This window comes from Seriola aureovittata, chromosome 16, assembly GCF_021018895.1.
Source record: "Seriola aureovittata isolate HTS-2021-v1 ecotype China chromosome 16, ASM2101889v1, whole genome shotgun sequence".
NCBI classification, from domain to species: Eukaryota; Metazoa; Chordata; class Actinopteri; order Carangiformes; family Carangidae; genus Seriola; species Seriola aureovittata.
In genome coordinates, this window is record NC_079379.1 from 21,763,748 (window position 1) to 21,778,712 (window position 14,965).

General features: G+C 39.9%; 1 protein-coding gene across 7 annotated transcripts in view; it reads right to left on the reverse strand.

The window, feature by feature from the left end:
- ctdp1 (CTD (carboxy-terminal domain, RNA polymerase II, polypeptide A) phosphatase, subunit 1) overlaps positions 1–14,965 on the reverse strand; it is a 66,343-nt gene that overhangs the window by 49,780 nt on the left and 1,598 nt on the right. For 6 of the 7 annotated variants that reach the window (XR_008829865.1, XR_008829863.1, XR_008829866.1 and 3 more), the window contains exons 2-10: positions 14,294–14,377; positions 13,366–13,459; positions 12,575–12,703; positions 11,800–11,950; positions 10,744–10,834; positions 10,112–10,278; positions 4,984–6,027; positions 1,788–1,929; positions 1,410–1,640 (exon numbers count right to left, since the gene is read on the reverse strand). Coding sequence is in view for 2 of the 7 variants with exons in the window: in XM_056399242.1 (XP_056255217.1) it covers positions 1,410–1,640; positions 1,788–1,929; positions 4,984–6,027; positions 10,112–10,278; positions 10,744–10,834; positions 11,800–11,950; positions 12,575–12,703; positions 13,366–13,459; positions 14,294–14,377 (2,133 nt within the window). In the remaining 5 variants the exon portion in view is untranslated. The remainder of the gene's footprint in view (positions 1–1,409; positions 1,641–1,787; positions 1,930–4,983; positions 6,028–10,111; positions 10,279–10,743; positions 10,835–11,799; positions 11,951–12,574; positions 12,704–13,365; positions 13,460–14,293; positions 14,378–14,965) is intronic. The other variant, XM_056399243.1, reaches the window with a different exon arrangement.

Consider the following 14,965-nt stretch of genomic DNA (forward strand, 5'->3'; position numbering starts at 1 on the left):
GACACACTCTTCATTAGCATTTGTGACCGACACATCAATGACAAATAGAGTAGTACATCACAAAGGTGACTTTGACGTGTGAAGCTTTCCTTGCACCTGCCACATCATTCTTGTTAAACTGTAAGTGGAGATTAAACAAGGTCATGACAACAGAATCAAATATTTATATGACTGGATGAGTATAAAACATTTTAAGAGAAGCATCTCATTCTGTTGAAGAGAGACATTTTCCCCTAGTAGTGCAAAGTAGCCTGGATTTTATTGTGCTTTTATTTAAGAGCCAGTGTGCAGATGAAAAGATGTGCAACGCAAGCACAGAGGCTCGTCTGGGAGCAACAGACTACACACTTGGGGGTTGACGGGTTTCCCCTGCAACCAAATGCTATAAACAATCCATACAGTAAAAGCTTTGTTAGGGGGGGTTTTATTGTGCCTCAGTTGATAACTGAAGGCGCTGCAGGTCACCGTTGGGGGTATTTCAAATATTATTGTAGCACTACACCGAAAGCTGTTTCAGCTTACAGAGAAGGGCGGGATGCAAATGAGGCCTAGAGGACAAAGCCATACATTTGAGATGTGTTATGAGCAAATCTGCAGTCAATATTAAACTGAGAAACATCAGTAGCATAACTCCCACTTTTATACATTTTATACATACTGCTACAATCCTGCACAACTCTCAAGGGGCAACATTCATGGAGAAATAGAGTGAGAGATGACCGGCAAAGTAAGAGACAGAACATGTCAATAAATAAACAAGAACATGTAAATAATATGAACAAAATATTAACCAAATTAGTCTTAACTAAAAGGCTCAAATATAGTTCCTTTAACTTCAACATCCACTTTTTTTTTTTGTAATTGTGGACAAATCCCATTAAAAGACCAAAACCAATAATGCGTCTCTTTAATACTTCTGGATCATGTCTGTGACACTGAGAATGAAATCTTTAAAAAGTGGTCACAAAAAAGTTTCTTTTAAATAAATGAATACATAAAAAAGGATTTTGCTAAACAGTGTAGAACTGTAGTTTTTAGTAAATGGATTAAGTGATGCTTTTTTTTATATGAGGAGTGTGTTCAGCAGTGGATTAATACATATTTGCTCTAGTCAGTTATTATGAGTTTAAGTGGGATTAACTGAAAATAAGGTACAGTGGCTGTAAAGGTTTGATGATGTGGCGAATATTTTATTAAAGATCATTTCATAGGCTTAAGCTTACATTTTTCAGAGTTAGATTTAGAACCTGAAAAAACAGGTCACACACAAGGACAAAAACTCCTGGAAGCTTATATGTTAGGTCAGCTGCTCTGTTTCATGTCAGACTTATAGCTGACTAGCTCTTTTTGAGACAGTCTCATCCACTGCGTGTTTATTTTGCACAAATCCAATTCATTTCTTGCAGTACCTGAGACAAGACTGCTCTCTGTGATCAGAGAGCAACAAAGACCCTGATGCCTGGAGATAGGGCGGTGGCCGTGACACCTGAGGGCCCCTGCGGATCAGCTTCCCTGTGACGGGGTCGTAGGTCCGGACCTCTGGGGCTGGAGGTGGAGGTCTGTGGTGGATGGGAGCTGGGTGGAAAATAGGCTTATGCAGGGAGCTCTGATTGTCAGGGAAAGCTGCTGGACTGTTGCTCCTTTAACAGACAAGAAACAAGATCTCAGAGTAAAGACAATCCTAGATGAAGGTTCTCATACATCTGCGGTATTTTTTAAGTATTCAGTTCACATCTATTATGTTTGGGGAGGCCTGTAAGACCATGGCTCATCAGACAGCTCTTTACCGTGGCGTCTTGGAGTAGTCCTCCTTTAGCGGGTACAGCTGCTCCTCCACCCTCTCCCAGCGCTCCAGACAGCTCCACAGCCAGTCGGGGTTGACGACATAGAGGTGCTTGCAGCCCTGTCCCTGACGAACCTTCTCGGTGCCTGGGTGACGGGAGTGAATAAAGACAAGGTTTTGACCCTTACAATCAGAAGCTATAACCAAATACACAATCTGTGGGTCTGCTGAATAATTGATCAATTTTCCTTTTTTTTTTTCCTGGAAGAGAAAGAGGAAAATAATTGCCTGGTCAATATTATTAGAAAGATTAAAAACGATGATTTGTGTTTTGGAGCCACTGCCGTTAAACTTTTCTGCCAACTCAACAGTTTTCTGAGAAACACAGAAAGCTGTGTATTGTTTGGGTGAAATCCACTGAGAGATGCGTTTCTGCTTGAATAACACTTATTGATGTTTTACACAAAGATGTCAAATTGAATCTTTTGATTGTAGAAGCTCATTAACCCCAGGTTATTTTAGCCATGCATGGCTGACAATCAAATGCTTTTTCAGACATTGATTACCACTGTTTGGGCACATTTAGTTGAGTTGGTGCACAGTCTGCAGAATGGCTGTTCAGTCCTGAGCTGTTTGCCATAAATTGGCAAACTGGACAAAAGGATAGTTTTATTAATTTTGCCAAAACGAGCAGCACTAATTACTTTAAGTAACTAAATTGAATTATTGTGATCCTAACAAACATCTAGCAATTGGTCCTGTAACAGCGCAGAAAATCTATTCTTGTCCATAGTTAAAACTCTTCATCTTAATGCCGTGTTGCCAGCAGACGCTCACTGGCCCAAAAAACATTTCTCTCAAACACAATCATTGGAAGAGCAGCAGCTGTAAATCTGTAAATAAATTTTTCTGAGCGTCACAAATCCGTGAAATGACTCTTTTTAATATCAGAATTTCATCCATTCGGTCCAATAAGTCGAGAAGAGCTGCATGATTATTTTATTTTGTCTCATTCATGTGACTCCATGGGAGACATTAGTGCACATGCTCTATGGGCCCAAAAACACAGAAGCGTTAGGAAGCCTGCTCTAACAAGTGAGCAACTTTCATGGGAATTAATGGGACGTCATCTCCCAACACAGTGTCCATTTCTCCTCGATAGATCCACGGGTTAAATGCTGTCCAGATGTAAACACTTAATTAATCATTTACTTTTGTGAGATGCACACGATGAATATCTGTCAATTTTACTTTTCTGGCAATAAAATGGCCATTTTCTGCAGTTCTTTCCCGTCTGAGTGGACCTACTGCTCACAGTGCGCTGATTCCATCTCTGGCTGATTTTTGTCTCCTGATGTACAAAGTGACTGATTGCCAAGTGCTGCTCTCAGCGGCGCTGGCTTCCAAGGCAACGATGCCACTTCCTGTGCTTGTTTTCAAAAGGCTTAACTGGATTGGTCGCAATACAGTCGTCATTTTCAGAAGAGTCTTGGACAAGAGTCCTATGTTGTATTGTTTGTATCTTGTGAACTACCAGAAAATGCATGAACATTTCTGCAGATGGTGTCAATGGTGCTTAATGAATGAATGTGTGAACCGACACAGTACATTATTTTAAGCCTAATCATAATCTAGGTCTTAAAAGTGCAAGTACTTTTACCATCTGGGAAAAAAGCCACACAAACATAGCCTGCAGCCTTCACATGGTTCTCTAATGGCAGATGCAGTGAACTGTGTTTCTGTCAATCAACTGGGCCTAATTACAGAGAAGGAGCAGCCTCAAGGAACTATGAAAGAATCAATTTTAAGCCTTAATATTCAAAGTATTAATCAATTTTTGGTCAGTAAGAACTTCAAAACAAGCTGAGAGAGGAGCACAGAAGTCACACAACTGTTATACCAGGGTGGCAGCTATCAATTAATCTGTTGTTGTTTTTTTTTGGTTTTGTTTTTCATGTATTTAAATTTTGTGCTATGTCTGATCAAGATCTTTTTACATTTGTTTTTATTGGTAGTGGCGGAGTCTGCCATTTCCATGCTGGGTTCAGATTGACTCCATATGTGCGAGGAATTCACAGGAAATGACACGCATGTCCGACAGCAAAATTTCATCTCACTGATATTAATCTCAGTGTTTAATATTCACTCTCTTTATGCCATATGAGAATTGTATGAAGTTACTGGTAATGAAAACAGAACATCTCACTGCTGCTCCTTCAGAGGTAACACTAAAGTGGTACACCCCTCACTGTCGTACGTTGACCAGGGATGCTCCTAACGACCAATTTCCCTGTCGATTAAAGGGAAATTTAAATGTAGGCTGGTACAACTAGTCCAACTGTGACACATGCTCTGTTGTCAATGTGTCAGAGAGCGAGAGAGCGGGACAGACTGGGGTGGAAGGAGGGGCTGAGCGGATCCATGCACTGTGCAAAACTGTACAATGAAGCAACGGTGCAAAACATTATGTTAGAGATCTTTTATGTTATTATTAACTGCCACAGTCTAGGTAATTAACGAGAAACACTCCATGTCCTATTGGTTTGCCTAGTGTGGCTAACATTAGCAGTGGCTAGCACCAGTAGCCTTCCTGGTAAGCCTACATTACCTGCGCTGAATGTGATTACTCATTGCTCCGGTGGAGTGACTATATGTCAGTTGATTCTGACTCTGACTTCTTTAGTTGTTTACATCGTGGGCACTAACGTGGCGAGAAGAGGGCTGCTGTGTGCTGGTGCAGCTGGTAACATTTCAGATGCAACAGTTAACCTGTTTTACATTAATAAAATATAAATAATTTGTTTAACTGACTAGTATTTCTGGTGCTGCGTAGCGAGGGTAGCAACTAATCATGCACATCCCTGATGTTAACCAGAGCTCATTAAACTGGAATGGCTGACCACTAACTGTGATGACAGTGTACTCAACCTCAATTACATATGTTCAGCCAAAGTTCTGACACACAAATCCGCCCGTACGTGAGTAAGTCCGACATTTAAACAAGCCTTAAATTACCCTTAAATTCTACCCTCATTAGCAAGCATTAATGCATCATTTACACCTCGACTATGTTCAGAGTTTGGAACATAATGAAAGTACCCAAGTCAGACAAAGCATTACAGGTAATCCTTTCATGTTTTAAAAAAGTTGTTGTCAAATTTAACACTGATAGTGCTACTATCGTATGGATTTCTACATACCAGCTCGTGCTGCGATGAGATGTGTCGTCCGACTGGGTTCTAGGGAGCTGAGAACCAGATTCTTGCCGATCTTGGCCCCCAGTGCCTTGGCATGGTAGTACTCACGAGTCCTCTCCATGGGGTAGTTGGTCGGGTACAGACCACTGAACACTATCATTGTGCCCTCCAGTGTCTTGCCTTTCAGCTCTGGGACAATCTTGCGGATGTCTGGCGTCTCGGAGGCCTCCTTCTTCAGGAAGGCCTCGTAGCGGGCATAGTACTCGCCGTGAATCCTTTCTAGCACTTCCTCCAGGTAGATCAGGTGGTCGTCCTGGTCATTATCAGCTTCCTCTTCTTCCTCCTCCTCCTCCTCCTCCATGCTCTGGTCCAGCAGCTCCTCCCCCATGGTGACCCCAGATTGTTCACTATTCTGAGACTCTGTTTCTGGCTCTCTCCTATCTGAGCAGCCATTTCCCAGCTCGGGGTCTGGGAGAAGAACTCCTGAAGGTTCTGCTGCATCTGAGCTGTTTTCTCCTTCCCCCCGACATTTACTGTCCCCTATCCTCGCCCCTTCCCTATCACTGGGCTCTTGCGTAACACCCTCCTTCTTTGCTTGTCCAGGATTGCCTTCACTATCGTCCTCTGATGAAGGAGGCTTTTCTGTAATGGAGTCATTGTCACTGTCACTGGAAAGGTCAAAGTCCAAGTTATTGGACTCATGGCTGGGCGCTGATGAGTTTACACCTTCCTGCGCCTCTTGCGTCCTGTTGCTATCATCCTCCTTTACATTTGTTCTATCCCCCTCCCGAGTTTCTCTTGACCCCGCCCCAGGCACCACCTCAGTCACTGACTCTTTACTCTGTCCTGATTCATCCTCCGAAACCCCTGTGGGATGAGTCCGTTCATTTGTTGGTACTCCCTGAGAAGACTGAGATGTTGTGGGCTCATCCTTTCCGGAAACGTTGTGGTCCCTCGCCCTTTTCCTGAGGCCATTATTTTGCTCTTCTGCACCAGGTGTCCCTGCTGATTCTGTGCTGTCTGCCGGCCGACTTGAGGGGCCTGCTGCTGGAAACAAGACATGAAAGTGCATCAGAGTCGTATTTTAGATTCTCCCATCCTGACAAAGGAAGCCTACAAAACTAGGTTGAAGCCACTAGTCAGCAGAGATTATCTTGCACGGAGTCAGTAAAAGATTATCATACAAGTCAAAAACATAACTAACAGTGCCGTAAGGCTTGTAACAAACTTAGCTAGCTAATGCTACTTACAAGTTTTAAAGGGTTACACACAATCTACATGTGAAGAATACCACATTAAAGTCCCTGACTTATGTCCGTTGTAGTCCTTGTTGAAAAGAGACAGGCTCTAAGATGAAGATAATATTATGAAGACGTCTGTGAACTTTAAATCAGTGTCAGCTAGCTTACTTTGTTACCGTTAGCTTACCATCTAAAATGCTTTAGCTATTATTTCGACAGTTATGCTAAAAAGCACAACATTTTATTTTTCTTAAACCAAATAATTGGAAGCAAACAGAAAAGTATTATGAATTTCTTTTTAGGTGTCATTTAACTAAATGATTTATTCAGTGATATTTCTGACCTCTATGAAAACCTTTTACATTTTTTTTGCACATTTGCAACCTCAATCTTCACCACAACTAAAAGGAAGGAGCCAAACTTTTAGTTAGACACTTCATCATGTTTGATGCAGTTTATTTTTAAACATTTTGTACTGACTCCCCCTGCTTAATTAATATTACATGCACCACTTGAATCCGTGCAACTTCACTAGCAGTGATGGTTTTGGCCCTTTTCATCGTGAGAAAGCATGAGCCTTAATGCAGTCTGGAAGGTCCGTGATAACCCTCCTAACATTTAACACTAGTACGCTGTGCCCAGGGGGTAACCCAGATTTCAGCTCAGGAAGCTGCTCTGAATGCCCCTGTTGGCAAACCCTTCTTGGGTGTAGAATCTTCTTTTGAGGCAAATCAGATTCCTCTGGGTACACTGAGTCATTTCTCTGCAAGCGACTCTGTTTAAGCGTGAAATAAAATTGTCAAGTGATAACCTGTCAACGTGACAGATCGTTTACCCATATAGCATTGTTCATATTGAGACAGGCGAACCTGAACAAATGAGAATTAAGGATTTAGAGGCAAAATAACAAATTTTTCAGTGAGCTGGAAGTGCACTGTAAACTCTGCATAACATACACTTCGATTGGCAATAAGAAGTTTGCTTATTCAAGGAAGCAGGTCACTGTGAACCATGGGGCTGGATGGACAGGAGAGGGAAGCTAAATAATCGGAGGCGGCAGGGCATGCTAGAGCAGGCACGGGCCAGTGGACGCCAGCCTTCAGAATACAAATACAACAAATTAGACTGTGGGCAAAACTTTTCAACACTGTTTAATACATTCTCAAAAACTAAGAACCCTTGTTGTCTGACATTACTGCATCTCAAGATGAAGAATGTCCGACAATCTACAGTGTATTAACAGAAGGAATATATAGTTCATTATTTACAACAAGCCAAATACTGTATGATCCTTCTGAAGTCAATATATAGGGATACATATATATATATAGACCCTTTCGAGGTGTACTTGAAGCTGCACAAAACAATATTTTTGACTGACTGTGTAATGTGACAGGGATCATTTGCAGTGATGAATCCAGAGAAATTACAGAACTACCACCCGACTCTGCAGTTCTCTTGAGCTCTACAAAGGATTTTAGCACATTTTTAGTTTGTTGTTTTGATTTTTTACGACTCCACTCTCACTGCTAACAAGGTGATTATATATCAGTGTTGTGTTTGTAGCTTCTTGTGCTTCCCCAAAGTTGAATTAATAATAAACAAGTTGAGCTAGTTTTGGAGATTAAGAATACCCAACATTAGATAGCTGAATGATGCTTCACACTTCAACTTTGGACAACACTGTCTCAATCTTATTTCAATATTTATATTTTCTATTCATTTCAAAACCCAACTAGTGTCTTCATTTCATATTTATTTTTTAATAAAATTACAATTAAATATATATAGTATAGTACTACTTAAAAAATCAGCTTCTGCCACCAAGAGATTTGTGGATTTAATAAAATCCTTTATGTAAATGTGTGTATGTAAAGTCGGAGAGTTTTACAACATGTGTAGATAAATGTATATTCGACATTTCACTTGCAAAGTAGTGAGAGAGTTTCCTGGGGAGAATGCATCATAAAAAAATTATTATTGTATTTACATTGGACTCAAATGTGCTTTGGGCTCAAGTCAGACATGCAGCATTATAATCAATAAGGAGTTCTATCTGATTTATGATTCATACCCAGTGGGCTCCCCGCTGTTTTACCTTTTGAATTTATCAACAACATAAGAGCCATTGCTGAGCCTGGCAGCTGTTGTAATATAGGATAAGTACAACCAGCAGTTATCAGCTAATTGTGATAGCCTGAGAAGAGTGGGTGTAAAGAAGGGGGGGGAGGGGGTCCCACAACAGACCCCAAGGAGACACACTGGCTGGCTCCAAGCAGCGTGTTTCCTGCTATGATAATGAAGAGAGTAACACTGTGTAGCTGAAAGGATTCCCTTTATGAGGCGACATCACTTAGGAGTTCGACACAGAAATAACTGGAACCCTTTAAGACGGTCTATCCTTGCTCTTTGACATGTGCTTTTAATTCACGACGATGATGTATTTTGTAGACGGAGGTAAGAAGGCTCATTATGTGAATTGAGGGTACTTGCTGAACTGATGAGTATTTATTGCCTGGCCTGGGTGATTCTCTGTAGAGAGTGATGTGACCAAGGAACCAGACACAGTAATCATTTGGCTAATATACAACAGTCGGTTAATATAAATATTAATTCAAACAGGTGCTAGGATTATTTTGGGTTTCTATTCGCAGGTGAGAATGACAGGATGACAAATATTGAGGGAACATATATAGAGGCAATTGGGTTTAGCCAGTGTAGCCTATTCTCAATGGGTAAATGAACAGAAATAAACAGATTATATTAAGATTAACAGTGAGATAAACGTTCTCACTATCTCAAATCTAATTTTATGCTTTTTGAAACCTTTTTGAAACCTCAGCAAACAAAAATAAAGGCTGGATGTGTTTAAAAGCATATTTTTACAACACTGACACATACCTCAATACGAAAATGTATCCAAAAATCACATATAAAACAACCAAATAAATGAACCTTGCTCCACTGTTATGGTTTACATTAAACAAACAACTCTTTACACATGTCAAACAAAAACTGCAATAACTACATTTTTGACTGTTTGTGTGGAAACCTGTATTTGTACAACAGAAGTGTGTGAAGTAATAACACAGTCTGAGTCTGGTCTCAGACTCTCAGACCACAGGCTGCAGCTTCAACAAAGCTAACGTAGCTGATGGTAAAAATCCACTTTTACTTCATCCTACTGTTAATCTGTTAAGACGTCCTGATTCATACAAATATTGGACATATCTGAAACTAAATTTGTGAGTTCTCACTAAGAAACTATTTATCTATTGTATTTAATTGGTTACAAACTAACCTTACCATCAAACTATTTGATTGAGCCACTGTTGCTGTCTTTATGGGGAGTTTCACACTGGTGCTTTAATTTAAAAAAGCAACAAAGACCTGTGCCGCAGGTGTCAGGTTTTACTATCTGGTCCATGCTATAAAACAAAGGCACTTATAAAACATTAATACATAAATACAGTATTTACTTATGGTATAAAAAAAATCTTACATCTCATAACGGTGGAAGTTTTTCATCACAATTTAAAGAATGAACACAATATTAGTTCTACTGCAGCGTATTTATTGCCAGAGCTGACTGTACAGTACAGGGCAGTACAGTAAACTCTGAGAATCTATTTCTAGCTATATAATGGACGTATTCAGTATCATGAACTTTTAAGAGCAGCCCAAGATCAGCGAGTCCACTGGACTGACTTGCTTGTTAACTTCAGCCTCTCACAGTTGAATGTGCAGGACACTGGAAATAAATCCCTGGACTGCACATCCTCGGTTGTACATTTGACCCTCCGTGTTGCATAAACTGTCAGCAACTGTGTCGTTAAAGGGGTTTTTTTCGGGAAATGCATCAAGTTACCAAAGATGAGCAACTACTTTACCTTTCCTGGCCATCTGAGCTTCCCGTGATCCGGGGGGAGCATTGATGTCCCCTGTGCCTTGGAAGTAAATGTATTTCTTCACAGTGATGAGGTTAGGTGCAAACTTCCACACGTCCTCTCGGTCATCGATTATGCAGACCATCGAATCCCCACAAGGGAAAAGGTTCCTGTCGAGAAAATCACACAGGACACTGACAAAAAGCTCCGATTTTTTGTGCTAGAGCTTCAAACTCTGACAAGCTGTAATTTAACTTTCTTTGCCTGTAGTGATGTTTGGTGACAGTGTTTTGTTAGGAATGAAAGAAAAAGGCACTTCAGTTTCTCACATCAATCTTCCCAGTTTTTTTATTTGTAAGGAAACGTCACTGACAGCCATTCATAAGTGACATTGAGTCTCTGTGCTCCTCTAACAATAATGACTGATTCATGGTACAAACAGAAGCTGAGACGGATGAATTCACTGCTGCCAACAGGCGGTGTGATCATGACCTTGGAGGAAATCCTCTTTTTTTTGCCTTAAAACAAAACAAAGTTAAATAATGTCCAGAGAGTAGACTGGGTGCAGGGTCACCCACAGACCAGACTGCAAGCAATTGATCTAGTTGTCATCTTTTAAAGAAGGCAGTTCTCACCTAAGATTCCCCGTCTTGGAGAAAGGATCGATGCATTCATCTCTAGAAAGGATCCGATGAGAGAAAAGCTTCTTTTCAGGATCCAGGAAGCCTAAGAGAGGAACGATAAGAGAGTATATGAAGAAGAAATACACTTGCTCCAATGCCAGTTCAGTTATTTTCACTCATCAACTTCCTCTCCAAGGCCACGGTGGGTATTTAACTTGCATAGTACAATATACTGCACCATTACTATGACACAAGTGACACTATCATTTGCAGCATCCTCCATGACATTCTCACTATATTTTCTCGAGTAGTTTCTCTTAGAAACCCAGAGAAAGTTTTCAAAACTTGATTCAATGAGAGGCTCAGAATACACAAAAATATACAGTCTTTGGAGAAACCTTGAACAGAAATAGAGACGTACCCTGCCTCAACGAAGGCAGTCAGAAAAGATGATTCTATAACCACTGGAGAAGCTATCAATAGCTGGAGCCCTGCTATGAAACATGCCGACCTGCCTGCATCAGGGCCAGTAGTAAAATCCAATTGAAAATGCATTAAACATTCATCATATGGAGGCAGAACAGTACTGGACCAGGACTGCCTCCATTATCTACAGTATGATGAAATATTGCAGCCTGAATACCAAAAAGACAGCATATAAACACCCTACCTACACTTTGGCATAATCGAGCCTTCAATCATATAAACTGAAATATTTTAATTTAGGAGGAAACCAACAGGAGTCAGCTAGCAGCCACATGCTGCTGAAACTAGGTTGGTGATGGAAAAACACAAACTTGGCAGGTAAACAGACAAAGTGTTGATGCGAAACATTAACTGGCTTAATAATTATTTGAAAATGTAGCACCCCTGCTGCTTGCAAACCACATGAGGAGAGGCAGGAAGGAGCAACACAACACCAGCTGGAATACAAAACCCGAGCGGACACCTCCCTCTTGTGGACACAAAAAGGAAGTACAAGCAGAGGGTTCACTGAAATCTCAAAATCTAAATACTTTGCTTGCTTCTACATTTTGATATAAATAAATAATAAAAACAGCTCATTACCAGCTATGGTGTGTGCATAAAGGCGGCTCCCGAACGTGAAGACGTGTAACTCATAGAGTTTGGCAATTTTCTCCAGGAATTCCTTACAATGCGGGCGTAGTCGTGTGTGGAGCATGGGCTCTCCACGCCCGAGCTGGAAATGGAAAATGCCCTGGAGGAAATAACGAGCGTTAACTACGACACAGTCAAACACAAAAAACACAGACTTAAGGGTTAACATCTGTACTTCAGTCAACAGCTTCAGTTAAACAATGATGGAAGGCTGAAAACTGTTTATGAAAAGTAAATGCAAGAAATGAAAAGGTGCACCAATTGCTACACGAAACAAAGAGACTTTGCAATGATACGACGGACAGCAGTTTGATGTCACTTGGGAGAATAACAGAAGAAAGGAACAGAAGAGAAACAAAAAGAGCAACGAGTAGCACCGAGCACACAAATTAAAAAGGTCTGACTACAAAAACAATCATTTGTTTTATGACACTGACATTATAGCAGCATTAAAGTGACTTTTGAAGAATTCATAAGGAATGAAACACACACACACACACACACACACACACACACACACACTTAATCGATTGATTTCTGATCACAAAGGCAATTTACATGGTACAAATGTTACGAAATACAATTTCAGGTAAAGCAGAGGAAAACAGCAATATCAACAAAATAATATCTTAAAGTGGTGGCAGAATATAAAACATAAATGACAAATAAACACTCTATCACAGTCATGATGTGATTACTATATGTGGATAAGAGGGAATAATACCTTATTGGACATCCGCTGGCAGTGCTGTTCAGTGGTGTGGATCAGGGTCTGGTCCAGATCTACCATCAGGACCAGCTTTTTGTTTCTGTGGAGTCTCTGCTGGTCTTCTCTGCCCAGCTGTTCTGCTTGCTGGTGAAGTGAATGAAGATAATGCACAAAATATTTTTTTTAAAAATCAGAGAAACCAACACTACATGTTTTTTTAATAACTTAAATGTATTATTATTCAGATAACTTTAACATAAATCCACATACATATATAGGTTATAGCTTTTGATTCTCGTCAGCTTTGAGTTTTAGCTTTTTTTTTTCTATTTCCTGTGTGTGTATATGTTGTCCTGAATTACAAGCTCTGGCATATCATTGGCCTTTTACAGATACAGATACAGGCCTTGACTTTGAACAAAAAACTTAAAAAACAATCATCCACACTGATCTTGGATACAATAAAATATTGTGGAGTATTTGATTATATATTTACTACATCATTTAAACTGACAGAGAATGCAAACCTTGGCCTAAACTGACTCTTTTAATGCATGCCTTTGTCATTGTCATTCAGTATTTACTTATTTATGAATTTTCTGGCATAAAAATCAATTCATTTGGAAGACACAAAATGTGGCACAATTCCAAAAAGGTTCACAAATTAATACATAAGATACAGAAAGGGTTTGGAGAGATTGTGCTTCCAAAAGCGAGGCACACACAGAGATCTTATAATGGAACAAATGTGAGGTACATCTGCCCCACTAGCCTCGTCTTCCAGGTGTCTCCATCATATGACTCACCTCTGAGCTGACCATCAGCTCGGGGACACTGTGCACCATGGAGACTGTTGCTGTGGAGATGGGAGTTTGCTGGTTCCCATTTGTGCTCTGCAGCCTGAGAGCGAGAGAGAGAGAGAGAGAGAGAGAGAAACAGTGAGACTTATGCATTTTGTGGTTTGTGTATCTCTTAGGTCCTTAATCATAATGTGAATGAGAAGAAAAGGCAGCTTTCACAAACATGCAAATATAAATTTTGTTTGACTTAGCTCTGTTTGCTGGTTTGATATGAGCAAATGTTTGCAGAAAATACTCCAGTTAGCGAGTGATTTGGCTGATTGTTGGCATTTCTAAGCTACTTCACACTTACATTTTTTGTCGATCAATCCATGAATCAGGTTATGATGACATGCAAAATGATTCCCTGCTGTTTAATATTTCAGTGCTCCCAGATATCCACCTACGTGCTAGTAATGGACTGAGGTGTTGACAGTTAAAAACAACTTTCCATTTATCTTTCAAGCAACACCTTTATTAGCAATACCTCTAATGAATATGTGGCTTTAAATCAATGACCTCTACTAAATTGCATTGTGGCAGGGATTCTTAGTCACAAGCTGTAAATTTTACATCTTTATCAAACTGAACACTTTTGTACTCAGCTCTCTCTGTATGATCTCTGGTGCCACCTGATGGCATTAAATAAAACAGAATCTACCACAAATATTTTTGGTCATACTGTGTAGTTAGTCAGTTTTTAAACCACAGGAACATCCAATGTCTTTAAAAACATCAATAATCAATAAGATCTAAAATTGTCCTTTCACTGAATGAGGGTGAAAGGTGTCAGGTGACCTGGTGACATATCTTTCCCAAACTGCTTTGGAAAATAAAAATATAGATGCTTCTGCTTAAGTGTAAAAGAAGCATGACTGTGTGTGTGTTTCCTTACTGAGTCAGGTCCTGGCCACATTCAGCACATAAACCCTTCATCACTATCGGGTGGCTGCATTCTTCTATTCTGACAATGACACCCCTGGAAAAAAGAAAAGAAACATGAGTGTAAATAATTACTGTTAGTACAGTAAACAAGTCATAGTGCACATTATTTCCAGCTTTCAGCAGGATTCTCAAATGAAAAGCTTTCTTTGTGACATCGAGTCCTGAGTGTAAATGTAGTTTATTGAATGTTATATCCTTACACTTGAAACACACAGGTTAGCAGTGAGCCTTTACACTATATGTTTGTGAACTGCTTTAAATAACTGGCAAATATTTGCAATGATGAGTCAAATAATCATCAGTCAAAAGACAGAGTTAAAATGCCACATACATTTTTTGTTTTAGCTCTGCAGTGTGAGGACATGCTACTGTTTCTTTGGGTTTAGGACTGATGGTCAGACAAAACAAAACAAACCATTTGAAGATGTAACCTTGAACTGGGAAATTAGGATGAGCCATTCTTTTTTCAGCTTTTTGATCTTTTTCAGACTAAACAATTAATCAATCATTATCAGTCAATATTGACAATAATCCGTAGCTATTTCTTCAGTGAACAAGCTGTAATTCCAGTCAACTAAACATCTATATTTAAATTAATGAATAACTTGGCATAACTCACACA